This window comes from Globicephala melas, chromosome 4 (assembly GCF_963455315.2).
Source record: "Globicephala melas chromosome 4, mGloMel1.2, whole genome shotgun sequence".
Taxonomy (NCBI): Eukaryota; Metazoa; Chordata; class Mammalia; order Artiodactyla; family Delphinidae; genus Globicephala; species Globicephala melas.
The window spans coordinates 10950809-10971568 of record NC_083317.1 but is presented as its reverse complement, the minus strand read 5'-3'; the positions used below and the strand labels follow the sequence as shown (position 1 = coordinate 10971568).

The 20760-nt window shown below is 38.8% G+C and overlaps 2 protein-coding genes across 2 annotated transcripts in view; both read left to right on the top strand.

Annotated features, from left to right (window-relative positions):
- Window positions 1–20760, top strand: part of MRPS6 (mitochondrial ribosomal protein S6) — a 66643-nt gene that overhangs the window by 20973 nt on the left and 24910 nt on the right. The gene's annotated exons all lie outside the window — the stretch shown is intronic.
- On the top strand, window positions 901–13136 carry SLC5A3 (solute carrier family 5 member 3). The gene is made up of 2 exons (XM_030880826.2): window positions 901–927; window positions 2014–13136. Exon 2 carries the CDS (start codon window positions 2353–2355, stop codon window positions 4507–4509), a length of 2157 nt encoding a protein of 718 aa, XP_030736686.1. The 5' UTR covers window positions 901–927; window positions 2014–2352; the 3' UTR covers window positions 4510–13136.

Sequence of the window (20760 nt, the reverse complement as noted above, 5' to 3'; positions counted from 1 at the left end):
AGCTAGGCTTATCTGTGTGTAAGTTGGAACAAAATGGCAAGGGTATGGCTTGGATGTTGGATGGCAGTGGGAGCTCTGTTGGAGGCAGGGATCTCCTAATTGCCAACTACAGTTTTCTTTGTAACTGAGGACCTAACCCTTATACTGAAATGTTACAGGTACCCTTTTAAATAATTAATATTTATTAGTCACCTGATTAGATTTTATTAAAAATTTAGGTAATTCTTCCTAAATAATGTCCAAGTATTTTTTTTAATAACTTGAACATTTGGGGGTCAGAGAAAGTAGTCATAGAAATACAAGCAGCTTCAGGTTTTGGCAAGTATGAAGTGATACAAATACCAACTTTTAGTGTATTTTATGTTTTTGTGTGTGGCAGTTTTACTCATGCCAGTCATTATTGACACTGGCTTTTAGGAGGAAAGATTTTAGTCAGTTTTTTTTTGGTGTAATTGTTGTAGTGCTTTATGCTTAAAAAGGCATAAAGATGGGTTTAAGACATTTCTACGTGGCAGCATTATTAATTAGACCTAATAACCTAATTCGGTAGCATGTTTATCTTTAAGCATTATTTCCAGCTCTTTTCCTTACCAGTAAGAGGTTTGTTGTTAAGTGTTTAGTACTGTGGTCTATTTGGAAAAGAGGTGGCTTTTAGTATCATTTATAGGACTTAATGATTTTTAAAGGAAGGTATCTAGATTCATCAAAAAGCATCTGCTTTGTCAAGCATAAAAAAAATTACACTCTGAGGTTGCCTTATCTCGAAAGGAGAAATCACTTTAGGAGTTAACATGTGGAAGGCATTAGGTTGAATAACAAAATGTTTTTCATATTGGTCTTTCAGCTCCAATTATAATAACTTTGAAGATTCAGAATTTGTCTCTTTTTCCAGGAGAAAACCCGTCATATTCATAAACTCAATTTTAGGTAAATTTAAATGTCTGTTTTTCAATGATTTTCTTAATCCAGGACTGAAAAGATCTGATTGACTTATTGAAGACAATTTATTATCTAATGGTTTATAGATGTCTGTTTTGTTTAGGTTTGGAAGATATAATAATAATAATAATGACGTTATTTTTCAGTCTTCCAGAAAAATTTTCTATTTCTTCCTCCTCTCCTTGCTCTGTATACCCTTCAACAAGAAAGCATTAAAAGGAAAAATTATTCAGCAAAATCAAACCTTGAGTCAGTGCCTTTATCATCTCAGAGGTTCTCTTGGAAATAATGCCTGATGAAATGGAAGGGAAGGAAATGACTTTCTGTAACATTAAAAAAATCTTTTTTTCGATGTCTTCCTTCTAGCTAGCAGAGTAAAATTTTAGGGTTGTTTAGGTATGTTCCTAGTTTTTTTGTGTGGAACATCTTGTTTCCCCTTAGGGCAGGAGTCATGTCACAATTTCTAGGTTAATGTATGATGACTAGCACAGATGTACATTTGTAGTAGGAATTTAGGAAAATTTTGTAACAGTAGTCTGCACAGACTAAGCAGTACTTGGTATTGTGTTTGGGGGTAGATGATAATACTTAGTAAATACCTGTTCTGTCCAGGACCCTAACTGGCTATAAAATACATTACTCTCAGGATTCACAGTATTTGAAGATTCATTTTGGTGTCCTTATTTATTATGAATAATTAGTGTCATCCCCCCGCCCCCAAAGTGCTTTAAGACCTTGGTGCCTTTCCAATCTGAGACTACCACACTAAGACAAGAAAGGGCAGTGTCATGGTGGGCATTTCTTAGTTGCCAGAGAAGTTAAGCCACTTAGTTAGGAGGTCAATTAATTTTTGTTCTTACTTCAAAATGATAAATATTCTCCCTGACTTTAAGTATCAGATGTGATAGTATGGATCGCTCTTCCCTGTGGAACTAAAGTACATATATTTTAAAAGTTTTTTTTTTCTTTTTATAATGTCTTGTTGCGCCGTTTTGCTAGACTGAAAGTTTCCTCATCGCTTGGTGAGCCCCTCCTCTAATTCAATCTTTGTCTTTTGTCTTTGCTGCCTTGCAGGGTTGGTACAGTAGGCTTCACTAGACTTAGCTGCAACTCAGAATTTCTCCTCCAGCACCTGAGTAAATGCTGATGGTCTTGTGGAGAGTGGATTAAGAGTACGAGCTAAGTTCTCAATCCCAATTAAGAAGCGGAGGAAAATTTAAACTGTCTCCTTCAAAGTTTATCACAACCGCCACCATCAAGACAGCAAACCAAAGGACAAAGACTTTGACCTGCTGTGTTGCTCTGTGTAGTCCAGTTCACGTACGGTTTACAGACTTGGCTGGGGTTACTAATGAGTAAATAAAAAGTTGGACACTTCTGTCATTGGACACTTTTATTCACAAAGTTACCAAAATGAGGGCTGTGCTGGAGACAGCAGACATTGCCATAGTGGCCCTGTATTTTATCCTGGTCATGGGCATTGGTTTTTTTGCCATGTGGAAATCTAATAGAAGCACTGTAAGTGGATACTTCCTGGCGGGGCGCTCTATGACCTGGGTAGCAATTGGTGCCTCTCTGTTTGTGAGCAATATTGGGAGTGAGCACTTCATTGGGCTGGCAGGATCTGGAGCTGCAAGTGGATTTGCAGTGGGCGCATGGGAATTCAATGCCTTACTGCTTTTGCAACTTCTGGGATGGGTTTTCATCCCGATTTACATCCGGTCAGGGGTATACACCATGCCTGAATACTTGTCCAAGCGATTTGGTGGCCATAGGATTCAGGTCTATTTTGCAGCGTTGTCTCTGATTCTCTATATCTTCACCAAGCTCTCAGTGGATCTGTATTCGGGTGCCCTCTTTATCCAGGAGTCTTTGGGTTGGAACCTTTATGTGTCTGTCATCCTCCTCATTGGCATGACTGCTTTGCTGACTGTCACCGGAGGCCTTGTTGCAGTGATCTACACAGACACTCTACAGGCTCTGCTCATGATCGTTGGGGCACTCACACTTATGATTATTAGCATGATGGAGATTGGCGGGTTTGAGGAAGTTAAGAGAAGGTACATGTTGGCCTCACCCAATGTCACTTCCATCTTGTTGACATACAACCTTTCCAACACAAATTCTTGTAATGTCCACCCTAAGAAAGATGCACTGAAAATGTTGCGGAATCCAACAGATGAAGATGTTCCTTGGCCTGGATTCATTCTTGGGCAGACCCCAGCTTCGGTGTGGTACTGGTGTGCTGACCAAGTCATCGTGCAGAGGGTCCTAGCGGCTAAAAACATTGCTCATGCCAAAGGCTCTACTCTGATGGCTGGCTTCTTGAAGCTTCTGCCAATGTTTATCATAGTTGTCCCAGGAATGATTTCCAGGATACTGTTTGCTGATGATATAGCTTGCATCAACCCAGAGCACTGCATGCAAGTGTGTGGAAGCAGAGCTGGGTGCTCTAATATTGCGTACCCACGCCTGGTGATGAAGCTGGTTCCTGTGGGCCTCCGGGGCTTAATGATGGCAGTGATGATTGCAGCTCTGATGAGTGACTTGGACTCTATCTTTAACAGTGCCAGTACCATATTCACCCTCGATGTGTACAAACTCATCCGCAAGAGTGCAAGCTCCCGGGAGCTAATGATTGTGGGGAGGATATTTGTGGCTTTTATGGTAGTGATCAGCATTGCGTGGGTGCCCATCATCGTGGAGATGCAAGGAGGCCAGATGTACCTTTACATTCAGGAGGTAGCAGATTACCTGACGCCCCCAGTTGCAGCCCTATTCCTTCTGGCAATTTTCTGGAAGCGCTGCAATGAACAAGGGGCTTTCTATGGTGGAATGGCTGGCTTTGTTCTTGGAGCAGTCCGTTTGACACTGGCCTTTGCCTACCGTGCCCCAGAATGTGACCAACCTGATAACAGGCCAGGCTTCATCAAAGACATCCATTACATGTACGTGGCCACAGCGTTGTTTTGGGTCACAGGACTCATTACTGTAATTGTTAGCCTTCTCACGCCACCTCCTACGAAGGAACAGATTCGTACCACCACCTTTTGGTCTAAGAAGAGCCTGGTGGTAAAGGAGAGCTGCTCCCCAAAAGAAGAACCGTACAAAATGCAAGAGAAGAGCATCCTGAGATGCAGTGAGAATAGTGAGGCCATCAACCACGTCATTCCCAATGGGAAATCTGAAGATAGCATTAAGGGCCTGCAGCCTGAAGATGTTAATCTGTTGGTGACCTGCAGAGAGGAGGGCAACCCAGTGGCTTCTTTAGGTCATTCAGAGGCAGAAACACCTGTAGATGCTTATTCCAATGGGCAAGCAGCTCTCATGGGTGAGAAAGAGAGAAAGAAGGAAACAGAGGATGGAGGCCGGTACTGGAAGTTCATAGATTGGTTCTGTGGCTTTAAAAGTAAGAGCCTCAGCAAGAGGAGTCTCAGAGACCTGATGGAGGAGGAGGCTGTTTGTTTACAAATGTTGGAAGAAACTCCACAAGTAAAACTAATACTAAATATTGGACTTTTTGCTGTGTGTTCACTTGGAATTTTCATGTTTGTTTATTTCTCCTTATGAACTTTTAAGGATATGATGAGACACTAACTTAAGAAAATACTGGTCTTTGAAAAAAACAAAAAAACAAAACACTTATGTAACTGTTGCATCTCTCAGGCATTGTTTACGCTGTAGGTTTTAGCCAAATTTTACTTAGCAGAAAAATCATCTATTTGCAAGACTTTATTTTCCCAGCGATGGATGAAAGTAAAATTTCAATCTAAATGAAGTAAAACTTGTTTAACAGACTGAATTGTGCAAATGTGGTTTAAAATTTTCCATACCAAAGTAAGGAGAGACCAATTATTCTCATAGAGCACTTAGAGCAGAATATATGCTAAGATATCATGAATAAGATATACTGTCTGCACTGCCAAATCTTGGTAGGCCTTCTTACCCTGAAGTAGAAGACTTGCTCATTTTAAAGTTTTTTCTCTCTCTGTAATCCCTACTTCCATTTTAAAAAACTGAATTTGTAGACATTGTATAATCAATTATGTACTGAAAATCGCTAACATGTGCTTGTTTCAGGGCAAGTTCGTTTGCCAGGTTCGTTTTGTTAGCATGAGCCTATGGATTCTGAACGCTGAAAGAAAGGAAGAAGAATGTTTTCCTGTAGCTATTCTTGTACCGCCAGTATATGGAATGTTGGGAAAAAGTTTGTTCCAGTTGCATTTTTCTTTTTTTCCTACTTTGAAGTTTAAGTGAACCATACTCAAACGACCACCAAGTCTGTCTTTATAAAGTTGTATGTCATGATTGTATTGTACATGATTATGGGGGAGAAAATGAAGTAAACATTGCTGATGATCCCCAGATTTACTGACCAAATTAAGATCATTTATATAGTTTGGAAATTAGCATCCCCTAAGCAGCATTTGATCGACTAAGCTGAACAGGTGATAGTCTAATACTAAATATTGGACTTTTTGCCGTGTGATCACTTGGAATTTTCATGTTTTCATACTTCATTAATTCTCTAACTTTGTTCTTGTCATTTGGTAATATTCTTTATTAGCCAGGTACCTTCCCAAGTGGATCCATTTGGAAGATATGTCCGGAAATTTGAAGAAGAATTAACTCTGCCTTTGTGCTGGGTTGCCCTACTTGATTAGATTGTGAGATATTGCAGTTGAGTTTTTAGAGTGAAAATTTAATTCTCAGATCATATTGTATCCTTGATAAGTCTTTTTTTTCCCCGATTTACTTTTTTTTCAAAAGACTTGCCATGTGTACACAGCCTCTACATTTTTGTTTAAAAAGTTAACAGTGACTTAGAGTGTGATGATATTTTGTTGCAAACTGACCATCAGTAACAGAAAACTCAAGAGTGCATGCTTTGCCATTGGTGGATTGTCAGTATAGTTTTTCTGTAGAATGGATAGCATGTTCAAGAGGTGCCATGAACAAGAACTTCTACGGGTTTCGTAGTGTGTCTTGTAGAGGAGATTACAGGACTTGCGTTAATTGTAGGACCCTCTATCTTGACATGGCTTCATACCCAGTTACAGCCTTCCTGGAAGAGAATCCATTTTTCACAGAGTGATTCCCTTCATGAGGACAGGGTACAAAAGACGTCTGAGAAGAGCTCTACAGATTAGGTAGTTCTTTGTCCTGTCCTTTTTCCTCCATGACAGATGAAGGAAACTAATTGTGTATCTACTTTGACTTTTCTGTAATCTCTGATATTTTTTAAATTGCATGATTTTATTAACCTTTATTCTTCAGGGGAAAATTATTACTTTTTTTAGATATTTTTGTAGATTTTGAATCAAAACTCAGTCCTAATGACTTTAAATTTTTTTGTATTTATAAACTAGTTTCATTATGATGGATTTGATTAGTTCAAAGTTGATTTTAGAAATTGTCAGGTAGCATAATGTCTTCCCATCTCCAGGGGGCTTTCTGAAGGACTGAGTCTGTAGATGAAAAAAATAATTCATGTACGAATAGTATGATTTCTGAGAGCTTATTAGAGTGCCTTGTGGAATTTTGTTCTCAATTTCATTCTTAAGGTTTATAAGCTGGGGGCCAAATAAAAATAAGGACCATCCTTTTCTTGTGTGGAGGCTGAGGCTGTGACATGTCCAAGGTTACAAAGTCTGTTGGGAAGAACAGAAAACCAGGTGTCCAAATCTGGATTCATGGTTTGTCCTCTTCTTTTTTCAAAGGAACTGTTCTTCCTTTGAGACAGCCTTTTGATATTTGGGGAAATAACAGGATCTTAGATTTTTCAAATTGACATTAAGTTGTAGGAATTAAAATTTTTCTTTGACTCTGAACACCTTGCTGTGTAACTCAGCAGTGAGGACTGACATATTGGCTGAGCAGCCTTCTTACCCCTTCTATTAAAAGCATAAATGAATAGGTGGTATTTAAGTGGATTTTTCCCCCCTTTATTTAATGTTGACTCCTAATAGTTTGGGATATTAGCATCCCCCTACCTTCTCTCTGCTGTTGTCTTAGTATGATACATAAAATACATCATCTTGTGTCTATTCATGTGTATATAGCAGTAGGTCAAGTTTAGAGTACTAATGTTTGTAAATAAGGAATGATTATTAGCATATCCATTAGGATTGTTTATTCTTGCCAGTATAAACATTTTATTTAGACTGAAGTCCCTGAAGCTTGCCCTTCTTATTGCCTCCCAGTAATAGATAATGTGCTTGAATAAGTATGTGAATTCCTGATTGCAACTTCATTTCAGGGGACCATTCTTCAGTCTGTATTTCATTAGAATGATTGTTCATGGAATGATACATGGTCTGTCTTAAAGCTAGCAAAATAGTCATACTTTACACTAACTAAATGGGTCCTAAATGATGACATTGATACCTAGACATTAACATGTATATGTTTTCATATTGGCTCAAGCTGAGGTTCAGAATTGGCTAAGAGTGATTGACTACAGTAGTTAGCTACGAGTCAGAATGAAGCGAGGACACTGGTCTTCAAAGGTGGAGAAAAATATTGTCTTATCTGCTGTTAATGGTATCTCCAGTTCTTAGATTTTTGTCCTCTCAGGCAATCTTAGTCTCCAGATCTGATGAGAAGAGCTTATTACCCTGACATGCAGAATGATTATTGGTTCCTTTGTGGTACCTCTAATTTCCCTGTTCATCTCAGAATATTTTGTCCTCCCACCCAAGACAGTAAGCGGCTTTTGAAACAGCTGAGCCAGTCTTTTCCCCCAGCCTTTCTTTCCTGGTGAGGTTATCACTCTTATCTTTTGGTTAGCGAAGCATCAAGCAGTAGCAATGGCGCTGTGTCCTTTGGCCTAAATCCAGCAGATCTGATCTCCCAAGGCTTCTTTTTCACTTGGCTCAAAGGATCCATTGTCTGTTTGCGCAAAGAGGCTGGCCTGGGTCACAAAGCCCTAGCTCTTGGGGATGGCAAGTCAAGTAATTAGTGGGGGCCCATCACTTCATGAAACTTCACATTTTAAGAACTGAGTGGGAAGGTTGTTACTCAGTTCTCTAACCTGAGACTAAGTGGGGGCTTGAAAGTCTTGTCCAGGGTGATTAGAACCTTTAAGTCTCTACATTTCTCAGTCCATTGCTGTCTTCCCTATATTGGGTGTGTGGATCTTCCCCTCTCTTTAGATATCATTTAATGTAGCTTATGGGTTATTCTCATTCTTTACCACCCTATAGAGCTGCTATATTATTAGCTATTAAAAGGTTAGACCCATCAATGTTCCCACTTGGCAGTATTCGGCTTACTTGCTTTTCTTATACTTTACTCCCATACGTCATTTTCTTCTGAGGTATGATGGCTGAAAATGACCACATGGGTATCTAGTAGTGACACCTCAGCATTTCCTGAGTTTGGGTTGAGAGATGTATAAAGACCATTGTTGTTAAATTCCGTGAGTACGGAGACTTGCCAGGACAAAATTTTCTTAAGAAGTCAGAAACACTATTAAGTGAGATGCTGAGAAGTACCTGGGTGATGCAGACTTAACAGAAGACAAAATTAGCTTAACATGTGTTAGATGTAGAATCATATTCATTGAACTCTAGAACTTGAGGTATCTTTGCTATCAGCTAGTTTAAACCCCTCCGCATATAGATTAGGGTACAGTGAATAAGATCAAGCTTGTTAAACCCTGGTTTGATGTTAAATATCGTAAAGTATGAGTTCATTAACATATTTGAGGTTAAAATGACTGATATTTCATAATGATACTTTAGTAGAAAAAATACTTTTAGGTTTCAGTATTCATAAGATTTATCATTAGCCAGGTGTTAAATTGTTTAAGTCATTTTAATGTTGACATTAGCCTGAGCAGACTTTACAAATGGGATATATTCCTATTTGTGTGTATGCCTACCTACCATTCAGAGAGACTGGTTTCCCCCTTTGTCTTCCCTCACATTGCTTTAATTATTCACCTATTCTTGCAACACTTAACAGATTCCTATTTTGATCTTTTGTCAGCTTAATTCACTTTGTTTCAGGCTTATTGTCATGGTGTGCAGAAGTGCTGCTTTGCCCCATATTTGAAGGTCTGGATCCAAATAGTGATTCACTAAATATAGTTGTGTTTAAATATACTAAATTTCTATTAGCTTAAACTGTTCTCAAGAATTGTTTTCTTAGACTTTGTGTTCACTAATAATAAAAACCCTTAATAATTCATCAGTATTTTATTCTCGAAACTCAGTTTTCAAAAATTAGGAGGCAAGAATAGTTAAATTCACACCAGTCCCTTTGAAATGATGGTGTCACAATGTAGAGAGGAATGGAGTTTGTTTTGATGCCGAAAAGCCTTGTTCTTGCAGTAATTAAAGGTAAAAAGTTGGAACTAGTCAGTTGGCATATAGAGAAACCCTTTTGTACTAGTTAGGTATGAAGCTGGATTACAAAAGAAGTAATCTTTTGATCACTACATTTGGTTTTCTTGGTTGACTTAACTCAGGGCTGCAAATCCCTTTTCCTCCATTAAGCTAACTTCTCTTAATTTGGTATGCTTTTTGTCAAACTCTCACCTCTGTTGGAAGAGTAGATAGATACTCAACTACTTTGACTCCAGAACAGAATTTAGCTAAGGTTCAAAATAATTGATGGGCTTTGCCAGCACTGAGTCCCACACCATTATTCATGTTGTCATATAAATGTTTTTATTTAAACTTCTCTCCAGTGCTGGGAATAAGGCTTTAAACTACTGATTCACCTTTAAAGGAATGTTAAGAGAATTGATATAATTTATGTTTGTTTCCATCTCAAATCCTTTATAAAAGATAGGATTTAGCTTATTGTTTTGGGTTAAGCACCCCATTTATCTGATAACCAACAGGCTTAACCATTGGCATATAGTCTTTTACTCAGAAGTAAACAGAAAAGGTTTGATGTATCTGTATCATTACTCATCTCGTGCACTTTACTTTTTCGGGGAGAACCATAATCTGAGACTTGACTTAAACCAATAACCTTAATTTATGTAATGACTTTTAAAAGTTTGGTTTGGTTACCTGGATACATAGTGTGTTTGCAGAGAGGGATGCTAGAATAAATAAGTCAAGACAAAGCACAGTGGTCTCAGATTCTTGTTAGTGTAGGAGCAGTGCTTTGCTCTCCTCAGAGAAGCACTGTATTATAATTGTTGCCCAGGATAATGGAGCCCCCCACCCCAGTTCAAGACAGTTTACAGTAAGTGAACTCTGTCATTGAGGGAAATACATTTTCCAGTGATTTCGGCAACAGCACAAGTTGACAGTAGGTAACCACACCTTTGTTGGAGACTTATATTGGAAATTCACCTTGTACCCTAGTGCTGCTGGATAAAGGAGTGTTTACTTTTTTTATTGCCTCTGGACAAACTACTCTGGATAATTTTCCAATATATCAGTGTAGCCTATACCTCTATAAGTGGAATGTTCCTTAATAACTCACTTTTTTGTTACACTAGTTGGAAACTGAAATTAAGCTCATTGCTATCTATATTATTGAAACCCCCAACTGGCAAAGGCCATTCTGTAGGGTATATTCCATAATATAATCATCTTCTGAAATTTACGTTTTGATTAGTGCCTTCTGGCTGCCAATACTGAATCTGCTAGTTCACACCTTGCCCTTTCTTGATAGATAACTCTTATTTGTTACAGTTCCTCTTTTTAAATATCGTTATAGCTAGTGAAGAAAATACATTTATATTTACATACTTTATATGCAGCCTCTGTTAAAGTTCAAAGAACCAGGTAAGTCTGGTTTGTGTTGCAGTTTAAATGTTATTTATTCATCTGAATTTGTTTCTTTTATATCCTTAATTAAAAATTTAAGGTTACTTATTCTGTGGGTATATTTTAACTTTATCATTTTCCAGTGTAGGTTGGATAGGCATATCTGAGAACATATATGTGACAACCGTTTCACATTCCATGATAAGGAAAAAGCTGAAAGTAAGTGTCCATAGAAAGCACAAAACCATGTTCCCTCATATTTGTAACTCCACATGTAGAAAGCACAAGACTAACAGTATTCTCATTGTCCCACAAGTGCCAGGCATAAAAAGCCCACCATGGGTTTGTCTCGAGTTGTCAGGATGAGGACCGCAGTACTGAAAGCCCTAGACAGTGAGGTACCTAAGATAGGGGTCCTAAATCATAAGGGATTCAGTGTTCTAATCTGAGTACGTTTGTACTGCTTTGGTGGAGGAGAGAATACCAATGTCAAGAATGCTGCAATTGTATTGGGGGGTTACTAGCTAAAATGGGGTCTGTGGGCTCTTTCCTACAATCTGGAACTTGAGAAACAGGGACAGACTTCTAGGTTTTTGGTGGGTGGAACATTTTGACAAACTTCTGCTTTAAGCTGTAGAGCCATTGGATTTTTTTTTTTTTTAATCATACATCTTTAGGAAATTTTACCTCCCGTCAATAGTACCTTGAAAACATGGAGAAATCTCACATTTTAATAGGGCAAATACTAATCTTTAATCTTTGCGTAAATTTAATCTAAACTTAATGAAGTTATTTTTTCATATGCTTCACTGCACTTCATTTTAATAGAGCAGAATTTGATCCAAGTGTTACGAGCATCAAACTAACAGACAGATCTGCCAAATGAAGTGCTTTGCTTTTCACAATGGTTGTAAGAGTCTAAAGGATTCTTTTGCCTGTCTCATTACCCGCTTCAAGACTAGATTAGATGAAATCTGTGAATATGCATGCAAAAGAAGAAAATAATGTGTTTTCTTGAACTCGACATTATCCTTATTTTACTCCTCACTTTCTACACCTGAATAGTCCCTGTTTGTAAACAATGAATAAATACATTTGTGTCTTGGATTTTGCCTGTATGTCAAAAGATGGAAGGACTCTCAGGATGGAGAGAAGTGACCAGCTTTGTTCCCACTCTCCTCTATTTTCTGTGTTTATCTTCTTAGGGATAATCATCTTTAATAATATATGGAATGAAGATTAAAGCTGGTATAGACTAATGGAACATGTTTTAGAAGAATTAACCTGAGCACTTTGAGGGAGAGACTTACGCCCTCTAGCCAAAAGTTGCCAGGTTGTGGACCTGCAGCATTTTTTAAGAATGTAAAACCTCAGGCTTCGGTGGGGTTACTGGAGAGGAATACCAGAAATGCAGGAGAAAGGAGAGGTTTGAGGAACATCTTTGGCTTAGCAATATGTGATAAGGCAAAGCAGTAATAACCTGTTAGTCCTGTGTAGAATGTGTTCTGTACCTTTAAATTTTGTTTTTAAATTTAAAATAGTTTTTAAGAACTTAAAGGATGCTTTTGAAGATTCCTTTGGCAGAATATCTTTCACCTGTAATTCCATGGAAAATTGCTTTAATTAGTCTAGGTGAAAGTAGTCCTAGCAGTGTAAATATGTATAAATAGAATTTTCTAATTTCACTGTGAGATCTCTAACTTTTGAGTGGCAAACAGATCAACAGGTCTTTTGCTCATGGACTTTTCTGTGGGGTTGTTAAAATGCAAAAGCTTTATTTTTTAAATAATGACATATTACATTAGTGTCAGATGATGGTATGGTATCTGTTGCCCTGCTTTCCCCCACCAATAATGCTTCAGTTTATAGATTGCCAACAGAGTTCCAAAATAAAGCGAGGATTTACCCATTCTTTGCTTGGACATCCCATTTTCTGTTGCCTGGACCTATGTTGGCAATCACATATGAACTATGTTATGCTTCTCAGTGCTTCTTCTTCTCCTTTTTTTTTTTGATAAGGTGGATATCAAAAATAGTTGCTGTGCAAAAGTTAGTAGTCTTCTTCAAGAAGAAAACCAATTCCTTTTCTAATATCCTGTGAAATTGCTTCATTCATTCCTTTATTTTTAAGCCAAATGTCAGCAGAGTACTGCTGCTTTTATCTAGTAATTTTGATATGTAAGTATTAATGCATTTTTAAAAGATGTCTACATTGAAAAATGTTTTTCCCAGTGTCCTGCCTCTTAAGCTTTGTTCAAATGTTCTGTGAGAGACCAGTCTGTGCACTGGGGTTGTGTATTGTATACATGGATTGTTTTGTCAGTTATGCATTGTAGACCAAATGTGATTTTAAATGAAGTTGTTGGGTTATTGGTGAGTTTTTTGAATTGTAAACTGATTTCCAGGGTACCTTCATTGTCCACAGCATTTTTTTTTTTTTTAAGGCTTGACTGATCAGGTCCATCTCACTGTACAATGTTTTAGTTGCAAGCAGAAAGTAGAATTTGATATAAACCAGGTTACTTCCATATTGAAAGGAATACAATTAAAATTGTAGATTTAGGATTGTTAACCATACATGACAATTCTAACTTTGACTTATTCTAACCTATTGTATACAATCTTATTTTTTAAATTGTAGACATGTATGATCTTGGTTTAATGTGTTTTTAAAAGTGTTAACTGTTTAAAAATGAAAAAAATGAAGCAAATCTGCTAAAGAGCTGTCAGTTTTCGTTACTGACTCTGTAAAATACACTGTTCTTTGTGTACTATGTGTTATTTTGCCAGCTGCTGCATTAGCCTTTAAAAGTATTTGGAAACTTAAGATGAACTACATTTCTTGCAAAGTATATTCCTTTCTGTGGTATTTTGTCCTGTAACTGAAGTATAGTAATTATTTTATGGAAATGTTAGCACTTCTGTACCAACTTTGAATAAAATGAAAAATTTACACTTCTGTGACTAAGTATTTTCAATATGAACACATGTCTACCCTCAAAAGGTTGTATCTCAGTTCCTTTTCTCTTGGCTCATGAAGAGTTCCGGTGGGTTTCCCCCACCAATTATTGCCATTCTTTACCTTGGAAAACATGGACTTGCAAATACTGACTGAGAATTGAGTTGTATATAAAACATTGAATAAATAAAAATATTCTTGGTTTTTTCATTTCTAATTTTGAGATAATTCCAAATTATAGGAAAGTTGCAAGAATAGGTTGAAGAACCCAGGAATCATTTTCATCCAGTTTCATAGAGGTTAACATTTTGCCACAGTTGCTTTGTCATTCTCTCATCAGACACTTTCCTGAACGGTTTGAAAACAAGTCACAGACATCATTCCCCTTTACCTTCTAAGTACTTAGGGATATATTTCTTAAGACAAGGATAATCACAATATAATCAAAATCTGGAAAGTAACTGGTACGATATTTTAATCTAAAGTCTTTATTCAAATGTTGCTGTTTCAATAATGTTCTTTTATAGCAACTTTTTTTTTTAAGTTTGGAAACCAGTTCATTGCATTTAGCTCTTATGTCTATCTCCTTTAGTCTGAAATAGTTCCTCAGCTGTTCTTTTTGTCTTTTATGGTATTGATATTTTTGAAGTGTAGAGGCCAGTCATTTTGTGAATGCCACCCCTATTTAGGGTTGTTTCCTCATGATTTGATTCACACTATGCATTTTTGGCAGGACTACAACGTAAGCAATAATATGTCCTCAAAGCCTCACACTGAGAGGCATGTGTTGTGTTGTCTCATTATTATTGACATTAACTTTTGATACTTGATTGGGGTGGTACCTACCAGGTCTCTCCACTGTCTAGTTAATGTTTTCCCCTTTGGTAGTAAGTAAATTGTGGGGAGATAATTAGAGTTTATGTAAATAACTTATTCCTCATCAAACTTGAATCCCTAGTTTTAGCATCCATTGATAATTCTTTTTTTTTAAAATAAATTTATTTATTTTTGGCTGTGTTGGGTCTTCGTTGCTGGGCATGGGCTTTCTCTAGTTGTGGTGAGCAGGGGCTACTCTTCGTTGAGGTGCTCAGGCTTCTCATTGCAGTGGCTTCTCGTTGTGGAGCACGGGCTCTAGGCGCATGGGCTTCAGTAGTTGTGGCTTGTGGGCTCTAGAGCACAGGCTCAGTAGTTGTGGCACATGGGCTTAGTTGCTCTGTGGCATGTGGGATCTTCCCAGACCAGGGCTCGAACCTGTATCCCCTGCATTGGCAGGAGGATTCTTAACCACTGTGCCACCAGGGAAGCCCCAGTGATAATTCTTGCCTGAGTAAGTTATTACTGTGGTGGTGTGAAACAGTGATTTTTCTAACTTTTTTTTTTTTACTATACTGAAATCAAGAGTTTCCCCTTTTCCCCATTTATTTATCAGTTTGAACTCATGTATTATTTAGTGGGTTATAATTCATTACTGTCATTTTGCTCAGATGTTTCCAGATTTAGCTAGCAGGTCTCCCTTCAGGCTAGTTTGTGTCCTGTGGCACGTTCCATCGTTTTTTGAGTACTTCCTTGTTTTCCAGCACAACAAAGTGTTACAGGCTCATCTTGTACTTTCCCTGACCCATTCAGGATCAGGCATTTAGTAGGGTATGGTATTTAGAAACTAAGGTCTGGGTGTGCTCATTCTTACAGAGGTAAACATGGTCAGTGTACAGAACTAGGAAGTTCGCGTACACATCTCCTGATGTCTCCAGTTGTAAACCAGCACCAGAGGTTTCTTTTTAGCCTCCCCTTTCTATGTTTGTATCTCCCTTCTCCAACAGCAAGAATCTGATAATACTGACACATTTACTTATTTTTTTTCAATTTTACAGTGCCTTAGAATTAAAATTTTTGCATGTCTAAAAGTGTTTTTATTCTACTCATTTGTCTGAAAGTTTGGCTGAATATAGAATTCTGGATTGGGAAGTAGTTTCCTTCAGAAATGTGTAAACATAAGGCCATTCTTTTCTAGCTTCTAATCCCTGTGTTTTAAAATTTCATGATCATGTGGCTTGAAGAAAGCTTTTCTTTCACTTGTACTGGCCCTCAGTGGCCTCTTTCAATTTGTCAACCCCGTGTCCTTCAGTTTGGGGGTAATTTTTCTCCTCTTTTGGAACTTTTGTTCTTGTCTTGGATCTTCTGGACTGGTACACTTGGTTTCATACAGTCTTTTAATTTTCACCTTTGTCTTTTTGGTCTTTCTAGAGGTGTATCTAAACTTTATCTTCCAACCCTTATGTTAAAAAAGAATTTCTTTTAAATTTCTGTCAGGTTTTTAATTTTTAAGAGATCCTTTGTTCCCCAAATCTTTCTTTTTTATAGCCTTGTTCTTTTTTCATGTATGCTGTATTTTCTCATCTTTGAAGATGCTTAAGTTTTCTCCTTCTGCATTGTTTCCTCCAGTTTTTATTTTGTTTGTGTTGGTCTCACATGTTAAAGGCTTTTCACAAATGTGTTCTGATCTTTGGTGGTTTGCTTATGTTTAACGGGGTGGACTAAAAAATGCTCTGAGTGTGTGGGTGGAGTTTGTCGGCCTCATTGTTGGGCCTTCAGGGCCTGGCTGTTGGTTGAATGACTACTGCAGTCTCTTTAGAACAGGTCAGATTCCCCACAGAAAGTTCTTTGAATGATAAAAGGCCTTGGGCCATCATTCTGGAAGCCAGTCGGGAGGAAGAGCACAGGGGTCTTCAGCATGCAGTGTGCCTTTTTTTCTTAATTCCTTTTTGGTATAATGTCTCCTCTTACAGCTGTGCCTGTGTCCTGCAGTCCATGTACTTCTCTGTTTTACCCACTGCAGAGAATCAACCTCCAAACATGCATCTAGAGGTCCAACCAACTTTCATAAACTTTCAACCAACTTTATTTTAGTCCCCCACTCACCCCTATTTTCCGAGGTGTACTCAGTGTTACCAATTCCCAGATCTTTTGGGGAATTCTACAGTGTAAATATGGTTGACTCTTGGTTTTCCCCATTGCTGCTTTTCTCCATCTGCTTTTTTTCTAAAATTGAATTGCTGTTTTCCCCTCATTCTTGCAAAGTTGTACGTTAAAAAAACAAACAAAAAAACCACTCCTTTACAGTAGTTCTAGTAGGTTTTCAGGAGGGAGCATAACATGCTTATGTTGAATACTCCAACTTACTGGGAAATCCTGGTATCCACTCTTCACTTAGCATTTGAAGCTTAAAATTTCAGAGCCTGTTGCCAGTTTCTGCCTTATCCTAAAAGAACATGTTGTCAACCAGAAGCACAGTGGGAGTTTAAAAATTCTGCTTATCTTAGGAGTTATATGTGACCTCCAAGTTTGAATGCAGTACTCCAGGGTAGATGCTGCTGATTTTAGACTGGAGGGAGAAATAAACACAACAAAATGGGGGCTATCGTTACTTTGGGTTTTACTCTCCTTCCAATTCTAATTTGAAATTTTATTGTCATGCCCTATGGCAGATTCTCTGTAAAATATTATTGTCTCTACATAAGGCTTGCTGACTAAGTTACCAGATTTCATAGGTTTTTGGAGGCTGAGTTTTGTTGTAATATTCTCTGGTACACTCTAGGAGTCTAATGTCCATTGGTTTTATTAGTAGTCCCAAGAATCTTCAGAAGTTTGGAGGCACCTTTACGTGTCTCTCACTATGGTTTTTCTTTTTGTTTTTGTTTGTTTTTTTTTTGCGGTACGCGGGCCTCTCACTGTTGTGGCCTCTCTCGTTGCGGAGCGCAGGCTCAGCGGCCATGGCTCATGGGCCTAGCCGCTCCGCGGCATGTGGGATCTTCCCGGACCGTGGCACGAACCCGCGTCCCCTGCATCGGCAGGCGGACTCTCAACCACTGCGCCACCAGGGAAGCCCCTTTTTTAAAATTAATTTATTTTTGGCTGTATTGGGTCTTCGTTGCTGCGCACGGGCTTTTCTGTAGTTGCTTCGAGCGGGGGCTACTCTTCGTTGCGGTGCGTGGGCTTCTCATTGCGATGGCTTCTCTTGTTAAAGAGCACGGGCTCTGGGTGCATGGGCTTCAGCAGCTGTGGCTCATGGGCTCTAGAGCGCAGGCTCAGTAGTTGTGACGCACGGGCTTAGTTGTTCCGCGGCACGTGGGATCTTCCCGGACCAGGGTTCGAACCCGGGTCCTCTGCATTGGCAGGTGGATTCTTAACCACTGTGCCACCAGGGAATTCCCGCCCACTATGTCTTTATTTCCACCTTCCACCTGTTTGTTCCTAGTTCCTTGACCATATACATCTCTGTTTTTGACTAACAGGATATGCTTAACTTTATTATGTATCTCTGCCTTTATATATATATATATACACATTATATATATGCATTTTATATATATATATGCTGTTTTTGTTTTTGCAATGAAGATCTTATTTCTCCTTGAATTTTATTTCATTTTTTGGTTTAATCCTTTCTTCCTTTCTAGTTGAATTAAGTACAGTTAGTAACTTGCATCTCTCATCTGTCTTTCCATTTATTCTTTGATGTACGTATTCATCAAACATTTATCGAATGCATCCTGTGTGCCAGGTTCTTTGCATCTCCAGCATCTAGTAAAGATGAATAGGAAGCAACCTTGAAGAGGCTTTGTTAGGGAAGGACATGTACTTCTAAATAATTACACTTGCAAGATAGGATTAGGGGAGGAAAGGCACACTTTTCCTAGGAAGTAGCTGAATCTCGAAGGGTGTTTTGATCCCTTCAGTTCCTCTGTGCTTTTATGCCCTTTCTCCTCCCTGCTCTTTGGAGCAGTGTAGTCCCGTAAGTACCTTCCTCCCACCACTTGAGTTAACACACACCACTGCAGTGGCTTAGTTGGTGATGACACTTTTGGTGTGTTGTTCAGCAAGGTATGCAAATCTGACTGTCTTGCCAAAGCCCAAGGTTCTGATTATTTCGAGGCATATTTTAAAAAAATTTCTCCTAACCCAGTCAGACTGATATTTTTGCTAAACCCATACGCTGATGCTTAGAAGATTCACAGAATCTCAATTGGCTTTTCTCATAACCCTTTTGTCTCTACTGTCAATATCCTTTGCTGATTCTTACCTCCTTGGTCTCCCTGTCATTCCAGTGCTGTCCCCCTTCTACTCTCTGAACAGGATGAAATATAAGGCGGAGGCAGTGAACTGAATTGTGCATGAAGGAGAGCAATCAACAAGACAGGTACAGCTCCATGATGTCTACCTGATGCCTGCTCTCACTATCAGTTTCATGAGCTGTGGCATTTCATTTACTTGCTGCCATAGTAACCAGGACTCCTGCCAATCTTCTTGTTTCCCATCTTTTATTCATCTGTAAGTGCATCTGGAGGGGAATGAGGAGGAAAGAAATGGAAATCTCTCAGTAAAAGGATTGTGGATTTTGGAATGTTCTCAGAGTAGCAAACATGGGTACCTTAATTTTGGCATTTTCCCAGCTGTTCAGGCAGTATTAACCACAAGTAGTCACCTGTTGTGATTGTCATTTCACATTCAGGGAGGGCTCCATTATTACTGTGAGAAAAGTGGAGCATTTATGTTCCTTAAATTAGAGTTGAAGGAGATCATTGCTGAAAATCCTTTATAAACTACAGTTCAGCCAGAATCATTCATCTTTGGAGTGGTGAGAGGCTAGCCAGCTTCCTACTAGAATGTGGTTTTTACCTTTGTCCACACCTGGGGAGCTTTGAAAAATCCTAGTGCCCAAGATTTTTGAATCCCCAATAGACCAATAGAATCGAAATATCTGAGGATGAGACATAGGCATCTCATTTTAAAAGCGCCCCAGATGATTCTAATGTGCTCTAGAGGAATGCCTTGGTAATTTTGCCCTTTTCCTTTGACTTACCCGAATCACAAAGGGAATGGTTGGTTATATGCAAATGAGCCCCCACTTTTGGCCTTAAATGGCCTCTGAATGGCATGCTTTGAGTTGAGACCTTGGAAAGAAGTGGGTTTATTAAGGAACAAAACTGCATTATGGTTGAACTACTCATGTTTACTGATAACCTAGGCACATAAGTAATTGACAACTAGTAAATTCACGTGAAGTTGGATCTCATGTAATCACGACTTCCTTCTTTCTCTCTGTGTTAGTTCTTTAACTTTATTCATTTATAGCCTTTTGATACCAATGCCGGTATTTATGTCTCTATGTGGACTAGCTGCAGGGGTCCCTTGGATGCCCATTGCATTTAAGGTAAGTCCAGTTTATGATTTAAAGACATTCTGCCTACCTTGCAGCTGAAGTTACTTTACCGATCATCCTATTATTATTTTTTTTATTTATTTATTTTTTGCGGTACGCGGGCCTCTCACTGCTGTGGCCTCTCCCGTTGCGGAGCACAGGCTCCGGACGCGCAGGCTCAGCGGCCGTGGCTCACGGGCCTAGCCGTTCCGCGGCATGGCATGTGGGATCTTCCTGGACCGGGGCACGAACCCGTGTCCCCTGCATCGGCAGGCGGACTCTCAACCACTGCGCCACCAGGAAAGCCCCATCCTATTATTTTTATATTTGCAAATTCAGCCATGCTAAGAACTGTGACTCTACTTCATTTGCACTTTGCTGTTGGCACGGCATTAATCTATGCTGAATCTGGCAGTCGTTGGACCCTTATTCCTCTGATTTTTTTCTTCCATTCTTCCCTGGGTTCTTTTTATTTTCATCATATCATCCAAAGAATACATTTTTGTGTCAGATTTCCCAGGTCTCAAGAATCTGAGTCTTGGCTGCATGGCAATAGAATGGGCAGGCTCCTCTTATTTTTCACATCATCTTGCTTTCATTGGCTGTTGTGTTTTCAAGGCCACAGTTGGCCTTTTCCCATCACATCTCTTTGGTCTGCTCTGATTCTAGAATCAGAGATCAGAGATCTCTGGGCTCCTGACTTCGAGATTCCAGTTTTTCCTCTGATTCCCAAGAGACAGAGCAGCCAGTTGTAAGAGCTCATGATGCTGGAAGTATAGCTTACAAGGCGCTTTCAGTAACCGCTGAAAAGCTGCCCATCTATACCTCCCTGATTATTAATTTTTTAAAACGTATATGGGTATGGAATCAGTATGGATATGGCGTGAGTTCTAAATGTTGAGGCATAGTTTCAGGGCTTTGACACAGAA